Raw genomic sequence first — 20520 nt, forward strand, 5'->3', positions numbered from 1 at the left:
ATGGAAGAACAAGTGAGAAAACATGATAAAAGTAGGCTAAAAATATTGGTTATAATATAGACGAAATGAAGGGAAAATATGTTTCAAAGGATTGAAATTTACATTATGTTATAATCTTAACATTTTTATAAGGTAGTGTACCATTGGTATGTCACTAGAAATCATTTAGAATGTATAAAGGCACTTCATTATGTTGAAAATCTGAACAGCAAAGAAATGACATTTTATCATCTTTGGTGGATGAATAACAAATCTAGAAAATTTTGGATCCAAATACCAATTCAGACATTTTTAACAATTAATATACAACTGAAACCACAGATTTTTCTTTTAGGAATCATCCACAAAAGTTGGGTTAAGGAATGGATAACACTAAGAAATACTAGATTGTTGACATTAGAAGGACATGATTTGTTGTTGGGGTGGCATGCTTTTTTATGGTATAAAGGAACTAAAACACAGGGGTATTTTAGAAGACATTATATACGGGAATCTCTGTGGTTAAACTGGGAGAAGATTAAAAGACAATGTTATTTGAAAATTCCAGTCTGGTTATCGACTATTGAAGCATTTTCGTATCCTTTAATATACAAAAAGGAACAAACAGTTAGATATGGTGAAATCTTGAATGAAAAGGGTGAACTTAAATCTATGCAAAAACTAGAGGAACAAGATATAAAGATGAATTGGTTTTCCTAAGCGCAAATGCACTCAAGGTATGATAAAGATTCTAAAACAGAAGGTTTCTATGATAAACTGACTGACTTAGATAAGATTTTGACACATACTGATGAAAAGGTGATTAAAAATTGTATGGATATTTATTAGAAATTAAACTAGAAGAAGAACAAGTTAAAGATACTATGATTGGTTGGGGGAAGAATTTTGGATATGGGATTCATTTAGAGAAATGGCAAAAATTGTGGTCTCAAAATTATAAAATAACGTCAACAGCATATAAAGAAAATTTGTATAAGATGTTTTACAGGTGGCATTTTCCCCCGACAAGAATAGCAAGAATGTTCAAGAACAAATCCGAAAAATGTTGGAAATGTCATCAGACACCTGACTCATATTACCATATGTGGTGGACTTGTATGGACACTAAAAAATACTGGACTAAAATCCACATGTGGTTGGAAAAAATGACAGAAAAACATATAGACTTGAAACCAGAGATATTTTTATTGGGAATTTTACCTGAAATACATAGTAAAGATTTGAAATACCTGATTGTAAATGTATTAATGTATTAAGCAGCTAGGACTGTATTTGCTAAAAACTGGAAAAATGAGAAAATACCATCACAGGAGGAAATCATTAAGAAAATATTGGAATGTGCTGAAATGAGTAGATTGACATTTGAAATTAGAGAACAAGAGGATAAACAATTTTATAAAATTTGGGATCTTTTCTATCAATGGTTAGACAATAAAATGCAGTAATGAAATATGTAGACTTTTAGAAAATAATAAATATATAAAGATGTACTTCTTTCTTATTATATCTACAAAATGATTTTAGGATAGGTTTGGGATGATAATATGAACTGTTATAAAATAAACTAAGTAAATTATGATTATCTTGTAAGACATGAATGAATAAAAGTATAGTCAAATGATTGATTAATAATGATACTAAGGTATTTAATTTCTGATTGACAATATGAGATTATATGCAATGTAATTGTAATTGAAGACTACAAAATGGAAGCACAAAACAATTTGTAAACCAACCGGCACACTGTATGTACACCTATGGAAGATAGCTTGATGTTTTTATGTTTTGTTTATGTTTGTTTTTAAAAACCAATAAAATTTAAAAAAAAAGTTGGGAAAAGTCATGGAATTTTATTTTTTGTACATGGTAATTGCAGCAGAATTATTATATACACAAAGATGGAAAGTTTCAGGATTACCTACAATGGAAGAATGGTTAATAAAAATGATGGAACTTCTGAGATAACTTAATAATCAGAGAAAAGATTATTTATATAGTACAAAAATTTTCATGCCCGTAACCTGCAACTGGTCAAAATGGTGCATTGCAAGGCAAAACTTTTTTTTAACCAAGGTTCCTCAAATGAGCTAAGTTACAGAATGCATCCAAAATCTAGAACCCATGACTCCTGTGGGATTTAAATTTGAAAAATTTGTGGTTGCATCGGTGCCCCACTTTGCCATCTAGAAATTCAGTAGGTTGGTCCTACCCTAGCCCTCTGGATGCCAGGATGAACTGGTCCCACCATTCACTGCAGGAGGGCAGTCAGACATAGTCAAGCTAGCAGGAAGTTGCAAATTACACCCACTGCTTTTTTGCCGTTAGACGTTCAGTTTCTCTGTTTAGGTAAGAAAAAGGCTGCCACAAAAAAAAAGGGAGTCAAGCTATTCTCCAAAGCACCTGAGAGGAGGACAAGAAGCAATGGGTGGAAAGTAATCAAGGAGAGAAACAACTTAGAACTAAGGAGAAATTTCCTGACAATTGGAACAATTAATCAGTGGAACAGCTTGCCTCTGACTGTAAATGCTCCAACACCAGAAATTTTTAAGAAGAGATTGGATAACCATTTGTCTGAAGAGGTGTAGGGTTTCCTGCCTAAACAGGGGATTGGACTAGAAGATCTCCAAGGTCCCTTCCAACTCTGTTATTCTATTCTATTCTATTCTGTTCTGTTCTGTTCTAAAATGTCTCCGAAATTATGACACAACCGATAACAGCTCTAAAAAAAGGTAAAGGCTTCCTTGTCTACTCGTGTCCAACTCTAGGGCAAAGTGCCCATCTCTGTTTCTTGGGAGAGAACCAGTGTTGTCCAAACACATTTCCCGTGGTCATGTGGCCAGCATGGCTATATGCCAATAGTGCATGGAACACTGCTACCTTCCCACCAAAATGGTACTTATTAATCTACTCACATTTGCATGCTTTCAAACTGCTAGGTGGGCAGAAGCTGCGGCAATCAATGGGAGTTCATCCCGTCATGCAACGATCGGGTCTCAAACTCTGGCTGACAGTTTTTCAGCTGATAAGCTCAGTGTCTTTAATTGCTGACACCCATTTTAACATTCTAGTATACTTTTGTGTCTTGATACTTTGTAACCTTCAACTGGGTGAAATGCTACATCACAGGCCAAAACTTTGTCAACAAAGATCCCTCAAATCAGCTAACTTACAGAATGCCAGGACCCATTACTGAAGAGCCGCAGTGGTGCAGGAGTTAGAATGCAGTACTGCAGGCTGCTTCTGCTGACTGCCAGCTGACTGCAATTTGGCAGATCGAATCTCACCGGGCTCAAGGTTGACTCAGCTTTTCATCCTTCCGAGATGTTTAAAGTGAGGACCCAGATTGTTGGGGGTGATATGCGGACTCTGTAAACCCATTTAGAGAGGGCTGTAAAAGTACTGTGTAGCGGTACATAAGTCTTAAGTGCTATTGCTATTGCTACTTCCAAGGGAATGAAATTTGGGGGAAATTTTGACATTTTAGCGGCACTGCACTGTTCAGTGTTGCCATGGTCGGCTGTGGTAAGATGATCTTCCTTTTCAATATTCCCTGACAGCTTCTCACAAGTCCACAGGGAGCTTGGAAGGAACGGATATGATAGCTGACACTCCTTGTCACCTTCCCACTAGCAAAGTTTTTGCTTATAGGAAGCTTGCAGGGAGATCAATGGAAAAATTATGCATGCTCCCTCAGTTCCTTGGCACTTCTACACCTGTTGGCCACTCATTCACTGCCTCCCTTCTGGCAGCACACACTTACCAGCATGATAGGAAGGAGGGGGAACAGGGAGGAAAAAGGGGAAGCTACTCCTTTGTATCTTTTTTCAATTTTTCATTTAAAAATCAACACTTTGTTCTGTTCTTGCACTTTTAACTTTCTCTTGGATTTGTTTTCTTTTTTCCTTTATATATTAATTTCTGTTAGGTTTATATTTAGGCTTAATAAAATCTTTCATAAGATTGTATGTATAAAATAATTGATACATTGCTTGGGAGGAAAAAAAAAGAAATTCAAACCAGAATCAAACCTATCATCAGAGAATTCAGAGTAAACTCTGCACAATCATAGGGAGAGAAGAGCCACACGTGGGCCCTTGGAAAATTTGGATGTGGCTCTCAAAGTCACTTGTGAGGTTGATCAACAGCCTACAACTCTTAACATGAAAAGACAAATCATTAAAAATACTAGACAGAAAATGTATAAAGTATACTTAATATGCTGATGTTTATACTGTTCTGACCCAAGCTTCGTCAGACATCATTAAACAAAAACTTATTTTAAAAGCAAAACCTATTTTAATGCAATGCTGGGAATTACTTTCGTTCACAGCCAGAACCAATCCCAAGATAAGCACACACCTGTCAGTGCTGTGGAATGCTGCCAAAAACAGAAGTATCCAAATTAATTATAACAGAAACCACCCGAAGTACCAGAAAAAAAATGACCAGAATACACAGAGCTTCAAGGAGGACTCAGAATCTATTGAACTGCTTTGCTTCCTGCAAAGCTTTCGCCATTGAGGTCTGACTTTTATCCCTTATGGGAGGGGCAATCACCTCCCAGCCTTACTCCCTAGTCGCCCCTTCTGTTTCAGCTGCTCTCACCTTCTAGCAGCTCTGCGCACATGTTCACTGGGAACAGGCTCCCCTGGGTCCTCTGCTTTGCTGCTGCAAGGCTCCAAAGGCAGCACCCCACTCCCAGATGGTCCTGGCCCCGTCCCTGAATCGGACGCAGGACCCTCATCCAAGTCTTCTCCAGACTCCCTGACTGGTTCCCTTTCTTCCTCACTGTCTGATACTGCTGCCATCTGCTGGCGATCCACAACACATGCTACTTGAAAATCAAATTTTAATTTCCTCCTCGGCACAACCAGTTTTTGAAAGATAGGATATTGCCTACCCTCAAAGGCCAGGTGTGATCACAGATAAATTAGTAGTGAATTGGCGTATGCAAATACTTCCTTTTGTGGGAAACTAAAATGAACCATCACACACTCCAGTTAATTTTCCATGCACTTTCCTTCATGGGTAATCAGATCAAATCCCCAAAATGAAAGCTTTTACCACATTTATGCATTTACCCTATATAGTTAATTTTCACTGTGGATTTTTTGATGGGAAATAAGGTGAGAATTTTGAGTGAAACCCTTTCCACATGCTAGGCACTTATATTGTCGCTGCCCTGTGTGGATCCTTTTATGGGAAGCAAGATTGCTGGAGTGGTTGAAACTTTTTCCACACTCTACACAGTGATAAGGTTTTTCTCCTGTGTGGATCCTTTTGTGGGAAGTGAGTGTGCTAGGGTGACTGAAACTCTTTCCACACTCTGTGCATTGATAGGGTTTCTCTCCTGTGTGGGTCCTTTTGTGAGAAGTGAGGGTGCTAGGATGATTGAAGCTCTTCCCACAGTCCATGCACTGATAGGGTTTCTCCCCTGTATGGACCGCTTTATGGAAAGCAAAGGTGCTAGAAAGATTGAAGCTCTTTCCACAGTCCGGGCATTGATAGGGTTTTTCCCCTGTGTGAATTCTTCTATGGGAAGTAAGATAACTACTTGTCCGGAAGCTACTTCCACACTCTATGCATTTATATGGCTTCTCGCCGGTGTGGATCCTTTTGTGGGAAGTTAAAGAACTGTTTGTCCTGAAGCTCTTTCCACATTCCAAACATTTATATGATTTCTCCCCTGTGTGGATGGTTTTATGGGAAGTAAGGGTATTGTAGTGAGTGAAGCTCTTTCTGCATTCCATGCACTGATGTGGTTTCTCTCCTGTGTGGATCCTTTTATGGGAAGTAAGATCTGTGCTCCTTATGAAGCTCTTTCCACAATCCGTGCATTTATGCGGTTTCTCCTTTTTGTGGATACTCTTATGGGTACTCAGATTACTAGAGTGACTGTAGCTCTTTCCGCACTCTGTGCATTTATAGGGCTTCTCCCCTGTGTGGATCCTTTTATGAGCAGTAAGATCTGTACTCTTTGTGAATCTCTTGCCACACTCCGAGCATTCATACGGTTTCTCCCCTGTGTGGATTCTGATATGGTTGACAAGTTTATCACTCCTCGTGAAGCTCTTTCCACACTCTGTGCATTTATATGGCTTCTCCCCTGTGTGAACTCTAGTGTGGGCGATAAGTTTATCGTTCCTCGTGAAGCACTTTCCGCAGTCTGTGCAATTGTATGGTTTCTCCCCTGTATGAATTCTTAAATGGGTGATAAGTCTGTCATTCCTTGTGAAGCTCCTCTCACAAACTATACATTTGTATGAATTCTCTTCAAGGCGGTTCATTTTATGGGAAATAGGTTTGCAGAGGTAGTTGAAGTTGTTTTCATAATCCTTACATTCTAATGCATTTTTCTCCATTTCATCCCCCCAATAAGATGGAGGATTCTGATCACACCAGTTCCTTCTCTGTGTCCATTCACATGGGTGAGTGAAGTTTGATTGTTCTTCAAATATTTTATTAAAGTCTAAATCCTGCCCCATCCTCTTTCTATCAAGATCTTCTTGGGTCAGCAAATCATAGATTTCCAGACATAAAGGAGAATGGTTTATTCCCTGTTGATCGTTTATTTGGATTCCATCTTCACTTATTGGTTGCCATTGATTTTGGATGGTTTCTTCTCCCACTTTAACCTTAAAAACCTGTAAAGGTTTATCTTCGGGTTCCTGGTAAATGTCATTCTTCTGCTCATTACCTGATTAAGAGAGAAAAAACAATGGAAAAAAGTTATTCCTTCTCTTTCTCATAGAGAAGCCTCATGTAAATAACATGGGACAACCAAGAAATCAAACAACCATATTCAAATTATCCTATTTCAAATACACGCAAAGACCCGAGTCTCCGGAGAAAGCTCTACCGCTGGAAAGTTGGAAGATCAGTCTTTTTCGCATAAAGAAAAATACAACCATAATAAAGTGGATGGATTTACTTCCAGTGGCAATGAGTATAGTGCTGTGAGCCATTGTAGTGCAGTGGTTAGAATGAATACTTCAGGCTACTTCTGCTGACTGCCGACTGCCTGCAATTCGGCACTACGATCCTGACCTGCTCAAGGTTTTGGGGTAACTGCTGGAATCCTGACAGCCTCGGCCTTCCATATTTTCAAGGTTGGTAAAATGAGGACCCAGATTATTGGGGGCAATATGGTGACTCTGTAAACCTCTTAGAGAGGGCTGCAGAGCACTGTGACGTGGTATATAAATCTAAGTGCTATTGCTATAAGACCTCAAAACCCAAATCAACATGAAGAAAATCTTATGTGTTTTCAGTCAATCAATCAACCAATCAATCCCACATTTACATTTAATGGAGGAATCCTGAGTTCTAATACTCTGAGTGAGCAAAACATTTTTTTAAATTTTCATTTTTTGCATTGCCCATCGTGAATCCCTGGACACATGTTTGATCCAAATTAAAGAATCAAAATCACTATCAACTCTTAGTTCTTCACAAGGTGGCTGCCAGAATATGAGGCCGTTTTCTCTATGTCTCAGGAGGAAACACTTGTGCACAACTTGGAGAAGAAAGCCTTATATAGCCAGCAACTACCTTATAAGAAGATGGCAAAGGTGAGCTAGGGCAGCAGGGGCCACAGAGTACAGGGGTCCAAAAAAGATATAAAAGGGGAAGATAGCTGTGGGGGGGGGGGTGGAAGTAAAGTGCTCCTGTGGTTGTGGATTCTGATCATCTGATTGTGGGGGAAGAACAATGACTGTAATTTCGGGGGCTGGTTGAACGTACCTTTCTTCAGCACCATTGTAACTTTGAATAATTGTTGAACAAGCGGTTATTAAGTGAGGACTACCTCTAAAGTATGAGACCACATAGAAAAATGGAATATATACCTAGGTAAGGCCTCCTTTCCTGAAGGTCAGCCTATGCAAAGCTAAATGCACTGCATAGTCGAAGGGTTGAACGCAGAACATCCAGTGAGGAAGATACCTATGCTTGAAGGTCAATAAAGACCAAGACTAATGCCTACCACCTCCAACAAATCAGTATCAAATATTAACAGGTAGCACTTTGCAAAGGCTGCCTATTTGAAGCTCACTGTCTGGATTGTAGCTCACAGATTCAAATGGCCAGCCTGGTATCTCAAGTGTAGAATACCTTAGAAAGAATCATAAAAGAAAGAACCTTCTCATCACTCCTTATCACCCATCCCCTCCCACTTGTGACTGTATGACTGTAACTTTGTCGCTTGTATCCTTATGATTTATATTGACTGGCTCCTAGGATGATTTGATTGCTTATTGTACCCTATGACTGTCATTAAGTGTTGTACCTTATGATTCTTGACGAATATATCTTTTCTCTTATGTACACTGAGAGTATTTGCACCAAGACAAATTCCTTGTGTGTTCCACTACGCTTGGCCAATAAAGAATTCTATTCTGTTCTATTCTGTTCTGTTCTGTTCTGTTCTGTTCTGTTCTGTTCCATGCTATGCTATGCTATGCTATTCTACCCTGTTTCTCCAACAATATGGCCTCCCCCAATAGGAAGTCCCAGCATGTTTTATAGGCATGAAATGAAATTAAGCCCCTCCCCCCAAATTAGGGCCTATATTAAAACATGCAAAATGGGGGGGAATGGTGGGGGGGCTTGCTGTTAGGAAGCACTTTTGTTGCACACCTGGATATGGTGCTTCCTGCGTTGACCCCAATATGAAGTGCCCCACCAACGCCGAGGTCAACATCCAAGCCGTCGCTGCCCGCCCGCCCGAAGATGCAAGGGGGGGGGGGAATTAAGTCACCCCCGAAAAGATGGCCTAGCCATTTTTTCGGGGCTCAAAAAAAAAAAAAAAAGACCCGGCCTTATTATATGAGAAACACGGTATTCTATTCTAAAACAGATGGCTTCCAATTACAAAACACCATATTTGGATAGGGGATTTCTTACACAGAGAAGCTACATTCCAGGAGGTCTCCAGCATGACTTCTCCATGCAAAGCTTTCTGTTTGGGATCAAGCAGGTCCCACTCCTCCTTGGTAAAGAAGACAAACAACTCCTTAAATGATATGGTACCCTGAAAGAGGAAGGAAAAGTTTCTTACTAATAGAAAAGCTGAAGAAAGTAAAGTTTTCTCAGAAACCTTTGAAGCAATGAAATTCACAAATGTTTTCCTGGCTGTCCCAAAGATGCTTTTTCAAGAGGCAACTGGACTTTCTAAATTTTTCTTTAAAGATGTTTTGCTTCTCATCCAAGAAGCTTCTTCAGCTCTGAGTGGATGGAGGGGAATGGAAGGAGTTACGCTCCTTGCAGATAGCTGGTCATTTGCAGTCCTTTTAGAGTAGTTGAGGCCATATGGAGGTTTATCTGCGTCACCAGGTTCACCTGAGTAGAGCAAATGGGTGTGGAGCTTTCTTGGGAGCACTGAAAGGACTGTGTTGTAGCAACACAGATAAATCTCCAAGCGGCCTCAATGACTCTCTAAAAAGAAGGCAAATGACCATCCGTCTGCAAGGAGTAGAAATCCTTCCATTTCCCCTCTATCCATTCGGAGCCGAAGAAGCTTTTTGGATGAGAAGTGAAACATCTTCGAAGAAAAACAAGGAAGTCCTGTTGCCTCTTGAAAAAAGCACCTTTGGGACAACTATGACATGGAGGACTAAGAATCTCCGGAGATATTTTCCTGGCTGGTTTCAGAATGCGAGAGAGTACAGGGAATGATTTCATTCTCCATCATCTTCTGGCACCACCTTGGTCCCAAAGGTTGACTAAATTCACTACATCTCCCAGGGCTCAATGCCCCTGAATGCCCAACCAAAAACTCATTCCTGAGCCATCAGTTCCAGCTCTTTTTTAGCATCCTCCAGAGCTGCTCCAACTCTATCCTATTGGAAAGTAGCTGACCAAGATAAGGACAAGCCAGGTGGATGTCCAGAATTGGAAACGGCACCAAATTGAAACGGAGATTAAATTTTCTGGGGGGAGGGGGTAGAGAGATGGACTGAATACTTCTTGCTTTAATGATATTTACACTTTTGGGGGGCACAGGAAATTTTCCTCCTACCTGCCCTGGAAGCCCAGCATTGGTTTCAGTTTCACCAGAAAGAGATGTTTCTCCTAACACCACCTGGTATATGATTCCGTTCTCTGCAACCAAAAGATGGAGGAAATTGTGTTTTTTTCTTAGTTAAAAAAGAATGCTTTATAAATGCAGAGGTAAAATAGAAACAAATATCGCTGGAAGCATACAGGCCATTTACTTTAGAAGAACAGGAATGAAAACCGGTTGAGGAAGAACTTCACTGCATCAGAAGGAATCCTCCCTGGGCATGGCACAAAAGCAGCACGGTCACGTAAGTAAGAAGAGTCCCTTTAATACCTCCAACTTTGCCCCCAATGTCCAGGTTACGTTCGGCTGGAGAAAAAACTCTCCCAAGAACAGTCTTTGAAATTAAGTCCGAAAACAAAGTACATACAAACTGTAAATAAAAATCCACACAAACCGCGCTGCAGCAATTAACTTGACAGGGCAGGAGAAAGAATTCCAGACTTGAAAGGCCAGAAAAATACACAGTTGAAAAGACGGCAGGAACCCAGATAAACCTCAACAGTAACAGATAACTCATGATTTGCTTCCAACAAGTTGCTGTGTGCAGCTTTCCTTTTTAAACACTGTGTTCCCAGCTGCAGCTGATGAAGGGAATCGGGGTCCTTTCCTCCCCCATAAGTCACGCAACTCACGTTGCTCCCTTTTCCATTCCTCCCTGTGTGCCCTAGGATGAAGAGGATCATCCTCCAAATTCCCTCTGCTTTGCTCTACCTCTCCCCTGCTCCGCCCAGTCAGACTGTGCCCTTCCCCACTTTCTTCCACAGCCAACGGAGCCACACTCCCACTCCCTGTCAGCTGCTCAGCCTCCCCCTCAGAATCAAATTCCGACAGGGGCATGACACTCCCTTACCTGGTGACAAATCCCAATTTAGATCCTTTGGAGAGATTCCCCCAAGGAAATTGTCCTGACGAAGATTTACTGGATCCCTTCTGGCCTTAGGAACCTCGGTGATTAACCGCAGGAAGGACGCCTCCTCCACCTGCAACTGTGGAGAGCAACAAAGAAGGGTGCGAAGTGCATGTGAAAATACAGAACCATCTTGATTTAAAAGCATTTGGGCAGGGCCATATACAAATGCCCCAAATATTTAAGACTGGAATAATTCCCACCCTGCCCCTTGAAACCAACCTGCATCTCTCCTTGGTCCTTTTCTTCTGCCTGGCTCAGGAGAAACCCTTCGGCCAAGGCCACTGCCTGGGAACTGGTCTCAGGTTCGCATTCCCGCACCCACTTCCCCATCTCCGATGGCATGATGGCCAGGAACTGCTCCAGGACCACCATGTCCAGCATCTCAGCTTTTGTGTGCTTTTCAGGGTTCAGCCATCGATTGCAAAAGTGATGAAGACGACTGCAGAGTCCTCGGGGACCCTCAGCATCCTGGTAGTGGAACTCCCTGAAGGGTTGTCTGTTTGCACCGAAAATGACTGCTTCTTCATTTTGGATCTTCAATCCTGCCTTTTCTTGAATTATCGCACTGCCTTCCATATGAAGAGAACCACAAAGTGCCAATCCTTCCCAAGCTGCTCTTCCTCGGTTCATTTTTCCCTCTGGGCTCAACTGCAATTCCCAAATAGCAAAGAAGTCTTTAAAGCTTCTTTCGTTCTCAAGTTATGAGATTTTATCCTCTTGTTCTCAGGACCGGAAATTTATAAAAATTGTAAGGATGAATTTAACAATGAGGCTGCTCATTCATCTTTCCAGCTCCATTTTTCTTGCCTCTGTACAAGGAAGAGTTTCAGAGCCGCAAATTGCCTCATATTCCCAACCTGCAATGCAAATAATGGAAAAGACCCTCCGTGTATTGTCCCAAAGGTGCTTTTTTTCCCCCAAAAGGCAACTGGCCTTTCTTTGTTTTTGCTTGAAGACATTTTGCTTCTAAAGAAGCTTCTTGGATGAGAAGTGAAACTTCTTGAAGCAAGAACAGAGAAAGTCTAGTTGCCATGTGTGTGCGTGCGTGTGTGTGTGAGAGATCCCATGACCCCTGGTGCCTCTTCCCTGCCAGAGTCTCTCCCATGCTACAAATCTAGGAAAGGAGCGAAGAGTTCTCCACTTCTCTACTCATTGCAGAATACCTTATGCCACCAGACTTGAAATTCTAGAACTAGAAAACCTAGAACTACGCCACCCTTGGTCCAATCTAAGTATAGTACATAAAATTATACATTGCAATATCCTACCTGTTAATGAATACTTCAGCTTCAACCATAACAATACAAGAGCACACAAGAGATACAAACTCAAGGTAAACCACACCAAACTTGATTGCAGGAAATACGACTTCAGCAACAGAAGTGGTCAATGTCTGGAATACTCTACCTGACTCTGTGGTTTCTTCCCCAAACACTTTAACCTTAGACTGTCTACTATTGACCTCATCCCTTTCCTAAGAGGTCTGTAGGGGGCGTGCATAAGCGCACCAACCGTCCCTGTCCTATTGTTTCTTTTTATTTTTCTTATATGTATCTATTTCATGTACTCATAACTATGTTTATACTTATATCTGTTATCTTATAATTGCTTGACAAATAAAATAAATACATAAAATAAACATACATGTCTACACATGCATACCCACACAATGTATATGCATACATACGTATATGTACATATGTATATACATTTTGTTTGTGTATATGTGTGTATACATATATATATACATACACATACATTAATCATAGTATTGCAGCTCCTTTCCTGGATCTACAGCGGGGAGGGGCGGGGGGGGGTGGTCTGTGGCAGGGAAGGGGCACTAGGGTTCGGGTGGATCAGAGGGCGCGCTGTTTCCACCTCCTCCTGCCTGGGAGGAGCTAGAGTCACTCCGGATCGAGAGACCCCTGCTTGCTCCGGCCGGAGAATAGGAGGTCCGCGGGTATCCAGAGCGAACCCCGCATCCCGGACTCACCTGCACCAGACACCCCTAAAGGCTCCAGGAGGCACTCCTGTTTCCGGCTCCGCCCACGTTCAGCCTCCAGCAGGACAGGCAGCCGAAACCCCCCACCCCACCCCGATCTCCCAGTATAAGTAGGCGAGCCACTTTCTCGCCAAGGATCCCGCCTCCCGCGTCGAGATTGGCCGAGGGGCAGGCTGGTTGGCCAATGGAAGTGCAGCGCGGGTTGAAGGCGTCTGCGGTTGCTGTGCAGACTTAAAACTGCCCGCCGCCCTCCTTGAAGTTGATCGTGGCTCGCTTCTTCTCTCGGCCGCGACCGCGAGGACCGCGCTCCCCTCAGCTCCCTTAGACCTAGCGGCTTTTTAAGCCCGCTCAAAGGAGGCAGGATGGAAGGGAACCGGCCAGGACCCAAAGCTTCATCCGAAGAGTGACTTTAGAAGTTGGGAAGCAAGGAGGAAGGAGTTCCCGCCATCCCCGGGGAGAAGCAGAGGAGCCTGAAGGAGTTTGAGAGGAAAGATTGTCGGAAAGACCCGCCATTTGGCAACGCTGAGGGGAGAAGAACTTGACCCGGGACAGATCCTGGACTAAAAACGAACCAGTAGGACAATATGGCCATCAATTATCAGTCAATGGACAAAGCTGTGGTAGAAAGTTATATTCGTAAGATAAAATTTTCCCTCATAAAAACACTGAGAAAGGAGGCATATGAATGTGCTCACTGGAAAAGGACTATAAGGTCTTGACCTATCAATGAACCAATAGACCAATACGGCCATCAATTATTGGTCAATAGACTGTTGGAAGTTAAAACCCACCCCTCTCCTAGGAAAATGGAATATTTCAGGATATACTAAAAAGGCAGAATATTTCCCCTAAAAAGAAAAGTGGAAATTCAGAGAGGCAGAAACTCAGTCCCCGCCTTTGCTAATGGGCCATTACCAGATCTGGCCTGGGCCAGTCTTATTTTACATAACAAAGATCTACTCTATAATTCTTCCAACAAGACAAGGCAGTGGTAGAAATGGAGTTTCCCTCATTAAAAACACTAAGGGAGAAGAAAGGCATATGTAAAAGTGCTGAAACTGAAGAAGAGTCATCTAATGTAAAGTCCAGACCAGTCGTGGGATTCAAAAAAATTTAGTACAGGTTCTGTGGGCGTGGCTTATTTGGTGGGCATGGCTTGGTCATGTGACTGGGCGGACATGCCTTGGTGGTCATGTGACTAGGTGGGTGTGGCCAACAATGTCACTCACAGCAAGGGGTGCCTCGCCTGGCCCTTCTCCTCCCAGCCATTCCTTGTCACACCTGGCCTCAAGGTATCTATAGTTCTGCAAAAATGTTGTTCACAGTTTTTTTACTTTATTATCTACATACTATAGATGTACTTTATTGGACCACTGAAAGGAGGAAATGGCTCACATGCTTTGCCCAAAAGGGTGATAAGCAACAGGCTTTTAAGGGGCTGCCAGTAAGAAGGGGAGGGCAATGTATTTTAGAAGGCAAACAAGAAGCAATGGATGGAAATTGAACAAAGAGAGAAGCAACCTAAAACTACGAGAAACTTCCTGACAGTGAGAACAATTAAACAGTGGACCTGCTTGTCTCCAAGAAGTTCTGGGTGCTCAATCACTGGAAGTTTTTAAGAAGACTGGATTTAAAGTTACAGTTTTTGTTGACCACACTTTGGACTTGATTCTCTGCAGCCAAAGGCTGTTCCTGGGAGAGTTTTTCTTCAACCAGAAGGTAACCAGGACACTGGGGACAAAGTTGGAGCTAATAAAGGGACTCCTACTGATTATCTGACTGTATTGCCTTTGTGCCGCACATTGGGTCATCACAACTTTGGACATTAGATAAGGTGCCCAACCAACTTTCTGAACTTCCTGCAGATGCTGAATTTATTGAAAACTGCCTTTTTTTGGGACTTAAATACTATACTAGGTAGATTTTTTTTAAAAAAAAATTAGATAATTCAACTTAATTAAATCTGGTAGTTTTAGGATCGATGTTAGGTGGTCCCATTTAATAATCAGGGAAGATCTAAAAAACAAGATAGGGACAGATCATCATGAAGAAAATCTATCTACATGATCATTAAGAGTCAACACTGACTTGATGGTACATCATTAATTGATCAATTTAATAATCAAGCAGTCATCTTTAGTTCCAATAGCAATTTAGAGACCATATTCAATCAAATTGCACTGCAGAAATCTCTAGAGACCTTGAGATTTCATGCATATTAAGGAATTCTGGTATTGCTGACTCTTGTAAGGTTGAAGCCTTGACATTGCAAGAAAAATCATTAAAAATACAAAGGAATAAATATATAGTGTATACTTATGTTGATAAACGAAAGAAAATCAAATGTACATTTTTTTTCTTGGACCCACCATCTGAAAAATGGAACACTGCTTATCATCAAAGACCATATACATGTAATGTTCAACTTACGATGAAAATTTATGCTGCTAAGTAAGACATTTACTAAGCGAGTTTTGTCCCATTTTACAATCTTTTTTGGCAGAGTTTAAGTGAATCATTCCAGTTGTTAAGCTAGTAACATGGTTGTTAAGTGAATCTGGCTTCCCTATTGACTTTGTCAAAAAGTCGCAAAAGTTGATCACCATGATCTTGGGTCACTGGTTGATCATAAGTATCAACCAGCTGCCAAGCATCGAAATGACCTTGGGGATGCTGCAACAGTCATGTGAAAAACACACATAAGTTTTCAGTGCCATTGTAACTTTGGACGGTTTTTAAATGATACAGGCTATCAAGTCACAAGAATGATAGGTCTCATCCTATTTTAAGCATTTATATAGTTAAATCCCATTGTGGCTCTCTTGTGGGAAGTAAGGTGACAACTTTGTGTAAAACACATTCCACATTCTAGGCATTTATACTGTTTCTCCCTTGTGTGGATTGTTTTATGGGAAGCAAGGGTGCTGGGATGATTAACCCTTTTCCCACACTGCAGGTATTGGTAGGGTTTTTCCCCTGTGTGAATTCTTTTGTGGTAAGTGAGATAACTGCTTGTCCTGAAACTCTTTCCACAGTCCATGCATTTATATGGCTTCTCCCCTGTATGGATCCTTTTGTGGGATGTTAAAGAACTGTTTGCACTGAAGCTCTTGCCACACTCGGGGCATTTATATGACTTCTCCCCCGTATGGATGGTTTTATGAGAAGTAAGGGTATTAGAATGAGTGAAACTCTTTCCACATTCCATACATTTATAGGGTTTCTCTCCCGTGTGGATCCTTTTATGGGAAGTAAGATCTGTGCTCCTCATAAAGCTCTTTCCACACTCCAGGCATTTATGTGGTTTTTCTCCTCTGTGAATAGTTTTATGGGTTCTAAGGCTACTGGAGTTACTGTAGCTCTTTCCGCATTCTAAGCATTTAAATGGCTTCTCCCCTGTGTGAATTCTTTTATGGGAAATCAGTGTATCATTCCTTGTGAAACTTTTTCCACACTCCATACACTGATACGGCTTCTCCCCAGTGTGGACCTTTTTATGATAGTCAAAGCTACTGCACTTGTTAAAACTCTTTCCACATTCCATGCATTTATATGGTTTCTCCCTTTTGTGGACAGTTTCATGAGATATAAGGCTACTGGAGTAACTGTAGCTCTTTCCACATTCTAAGCATTTAAATGGCTTCTCCCCTGTGTGAATTCTTTTATGGGAAATCAGTGTATCATTCCTTGTGAAACTTTTTCCACACTCCATACACTGATACGGCTTCTTCCCAGTGTGGATCCTTTTATGATAGACAGGGCTATTGCCCTGGCTAAAACTCTTTCCACATTCTATGCATTTATATGATTTCTCCCCTTTGTGGATAATTTCATGAGATATAAGGCTTTTGGAGTGACTGTAGCTCTTTCCACATTCCTTGCATTTGTATGGTTTCTCTTTCATGTGGATCCTTTTATGGGAAATAAGCATGTCCTTCCTCGTGAAGCTCTTTCCACACTCCATGCATTTATATGGTTTTTCCCCTGTACGATTTCTTACATGGGCAGTAAGTTTATCGTTCCTTGTGAAGCTCTTTCCACTCACTATACATTTGTATGGATTCTCGCCAGTGGGTTTCTTTGGATGGGAAACAAGGTTACCGGAGTAGTTGAAGTTGTTTTCATAGTCCTTACATTCAAATGCTTTTCCCCCCATCTCATCACTCCAATGAGGAGGGCAGTTCTGATTATACCTGTTCCCTTCCTGTCTCCATTCACATGGGTTACTGAAGTTTGATTGTTCTTCAAATACTTCATCACCGTCCCATCCCCTCTCCATTAAGATCTTCTTGGGCCAGCAAATCATAGATTTCCAGAGAAAAAGGAGGATTTTTCCCCCGTGGATCATTTAGCTGGATTCCGTCTTCACTTTTTGTTTGCCATTGATTCTTTTCTCCCACTTCAACTTTTAGAATCTGTATTGGTATCTCTTCTGATTGCTGATAAATCTCATTCTTCCGTTCATTGCCTGCTTGAGAGAGAAAGAAACAGTGGGGGGGAAATACAGTTAAGCCATCTGCTAGGAATGATAGTCACCTAACAGTTGGGTTGGAAATATATAAACCATGATAGTAATTTAATACTGTATCTTTTAAGAGAATGCTGTAATTGTGATTGGCTGAAGTTCCTCCAACGGCCATAAGATGGAGCCAGAAACCTGGTTTCTTTCTCCTTGCATTTCCTGTTTTGCCCTATTGTCTGATCGTCCTTCTACTTGGATTGCTGTGAGTTTTTGCAACTGTTAGCAAACCCCGTTTACTGAACTCTGTTTATGATACTTGACTTCGTTTTTGGATTATCTCTGGACTGATAATAACCGCTTTAACTGTGTATGATTTGGACTGTTCGTTGGACTTTGTTTACCCATTTACTAGAAGTAAAACCTACATTTTACTATTCAGTGTATCTGTACGCTGGTCGTGTGTTATTCAACATTACTCTCACTACGCTTCCCTGAGTGCACTCATTCTTCAAATGGGGAATACCTCAACATCTATTGAAATCATTCCTTTTTTCTAGTTTATGTCTAGGTATTATATTTACCTTAATTAAAAAAAGGACTAGCAATCTTCCAGTATTTGAGGGGCTGCCAGAAAGAAGAGGAGGTCAACCTATTCTCCAAGGCTCCTCAAGGCAGGACAAGAAGCAATGGATGGAAATTAAAGAAGAAGAGAAGCAACCTAGAACTAAGGATAAATTTCCTGATAGTTGGAACAATTGATCAGTGGAACGACTTGCCTCCAGAAGTTGTGGGCGCTCCCATAGTGGGGGTTTTTAAGAACAAAATTGAACAACCATTTTCTGAAATGGTATAGGGTCTCCTGCCAGAGCAGGGGGTTGGACTAGAATATCTGAGGTCCCTTCCAACTTTTAGTCTGTATTCTCCTAAGTATCCTACATTTCATTTTAACGGAGAGATCCATAATAGTGTTAATGAGCAAGAAACTATTTTTTTATTCACTGGTTCTATGCAATGCATGATTTTATGACATATGTCCCCTGACCAACTTTGCTCCAAGTTAAATAATTCAAATAACTATCGTCTTTCCAACAGAGCAACTTCTCTCTTCTCCAATCAGTTTGGTCTCTTCCTTCTGGCTCCAATCCAGCTTTATGATATTGTTCAAGTTTTAAAATCAAATTACTTGATTTTACATTCCATCAGATGACACAGTTCTGTAAGAGCCATTTCCTATTGACTTTTTTCTTTAAAATCCATATAATTTCAGACATGGTTTTTAATTTTTGTTCACAACCCTCAGAGTAAATTGGCATTTATTTTTTGGAGTAAACTCCTAGGATCCCTTTCCTAATGTCAGTAGAGATTTTTATCTAAAATTCCACTAAAAGATTTTAACAGCCAAGATGATCTACTGCTGTGGTGGCGAACCTATAGCACGATGCTGAAGGTGGCATGCAGACAAGTCACCCGGAATAGCCTCACTATGCATGCGCATGTGCGCCTCCGCCAGACAGGTGATTGTCAGGTATGTGCCACGCAATTGCAGGGAAGAGGCGTGCGCAAAGGGCTTGTGGGGGATCTCATGCATGCGCAAAAGCGCGCAGCACGCATACAGGGAATCGTACATGCATGTGCAGGGGCACGCATGCACATTGCATTATGGGTGAAGGCACACAAATTTCCGGCACGCGACAAGGAAAAGGTTAGCCATCACTGATCTACTGGTTAGGGAATATCATGGAAGAAACAAAATATATTCCTTCTAACTAGTTGCCATATTGAGCTATAGGTAATCCCCAACTTACAACCACAATTGAGCCCAATATTTCTGTTGCCAAGTGAGACATTTGTAAAATGAGTTCTGCCCCATTTTACTATCTTTCTTGCCACCCTTGTTAAGTGAATCACTGCAGTTGTTAAGTTAGCAACATAGTTAAGCGAATCTGGTTTTCCCATTGATTTTGCTTATCGGGTCACATAAGGTGATCACGTGACCCCAGGACACTGCAACTGAATATGAGCCAGTTGCCACTTCAGAATCATGTGAATTTTAATCACATGACTGTGGGGATGCTGCAGTGGTCTTAAAGTGTGAAAAACTCATAAGTCATCTTTTTCAGTGCCGCAATAGCAATAGCACTTAGACTTGTATACTGCTTCACAGTGCTTTTACAACCCTCTCTAAGAGATTTACAGAGTCAGCATATTTACCCACCTCGGAAGGATGGGAGGCCGAGTTAACCTTGAGCCTAGTGAGATCTGAACTGCCAAATTGCAGGCAGCCGGCAGTCAGCAGAAGCAGCCTGCAGTACTGCACTCTAACCACTGTGCCACCGTGGTTTATTATAACTTTGAACAGTCACTAAATGAATTGTTTCAAGCCGAGGACTACCTCTATCTGGACAAATTACAAAGAGGAATTATTTACCCAGAGAAGCTACATTCCTAGACATCTCCAGCATGATCTCCCCATGCAGAGCTTTCTGATCAGAATCTAGCAGATCCCACTCCTCCTCAGTGAAGCAAACGGACAACTCCTTGAAGGATATGGAACCCTGAAAGAGAAGCAAAAAATTTCTTACTAATAGGAAAGCTGGGAAAAATAAATTTCTCTCACAAGACCCGTGAAGCAGTGACATTCATAAACCTTTTCCTGGCTGTTTTCAGAATTTGAGGGAGTAAAAGGAAAGGTTTCCTTGTCCATCCTCTCTTGACACCCCCAGGGTCCGAAAGGCTGATTAACTTTATTGCATGTCCCTGGATTCAATGCCCGTGGAGGCCTAGACCACAGATTTGTTCTGGATGCATCAGTTCCAGCTTTGCCTTCCATCCCTCAGAGCTGCTCCAGCTCTATCTTTTCATTGTAAGGGAGCTGATCAAGAAAAGGATAAGCCCTCACAATGGACAAACGGCTGCAAAAGTTGATGGAGTTAACAGAAGTGGCTAAATTCACTTGCTTTGATTAAAGAAAACAACACAATTCACTTTGTTTCCACTTGGAAACCGCTTTTGTACTTGTTCTTGGGGGAGGGAATGAAACTTTGATTTTAAGTTTTGCTGATTAGAAAGAATTGTTGTTATAT

The 20520-nt window shown here is 41.3% G+C and overlaps 3 protein-coding genes across 4 annotated transcripts in view; all 3 read right to left on the reverse strand.

The window, feature by feature from the left end:
* LOC113451238 (uncharacterized) overlaps positions 1-20520 on the reverse strand; it is a 176876-nt gene that overhangs the window by 56993 nt on the left and 99363 nt on the right. The window lies entirely within an intron of this gene.
* On the reverse strand, positions 1831-12228 carry LOC113451245 (uncharacterized). Its single transcript, XM_026722617.2, has 5 exons — positions 11193-12228; positions 10914-11049; positions 10019-10101; positions 8905-9031; positions 1831-6697 (listed from the first exon to the last, which is right to left on the reverse strand). Exons 1-5 carry the CDS (start codon positions 11601-11603, stop codon positions 5091-5093), a joined length of 2364 nt encoding a protein of 787 aa, XP_026578402.2. The 5' UTR covers positions 11604-12228; the 3' UTR covers positions 1831-5090.
* LOC148126640 (uncharacterized) lies at positions 15071-20028 on the reverse strand. 2 transcript variants are annotated; one of them, XM_087928224.1, is made up of 2 exons: positions 19866-20028; positions 15071-17443 (listed from the first exon to the last, which is right to left on the reverse strand). In XM_087928224.1, exon 2 carries the CDS (start codon positions 17321-17323, stop codon positions 15761-15763), a length of 1563 nt encoding a protein of 520 aa, XP_087784350.1. In that variant the 5' UTR covers positions 17324-17443; positions 19866-20028; the 3' UTR covers positions 15071-15760. The 2 variants fall into 2 exon arrangements, with proteins under 2 accessions (XP_087784350.1, XP_087784351.1); XM_087928225.1 differs by having other exon boundaries at positions 15071-17446.

Source organism: Pseudonaja textilis, chromosome 2, assembly GCF_049901715.1.
Source record: "Pseudonaja textilis isolate UNSWEBS1 chromosome 2, rPseTex1.2, whole genome shotgun sequence".
NCBI classification, from domain to species: Eukaryota; Metazoa; Chordata; class Lepidosauria; order Squamata; family Elapidae; genus Pseudonaja; species Pseudonaja textilis.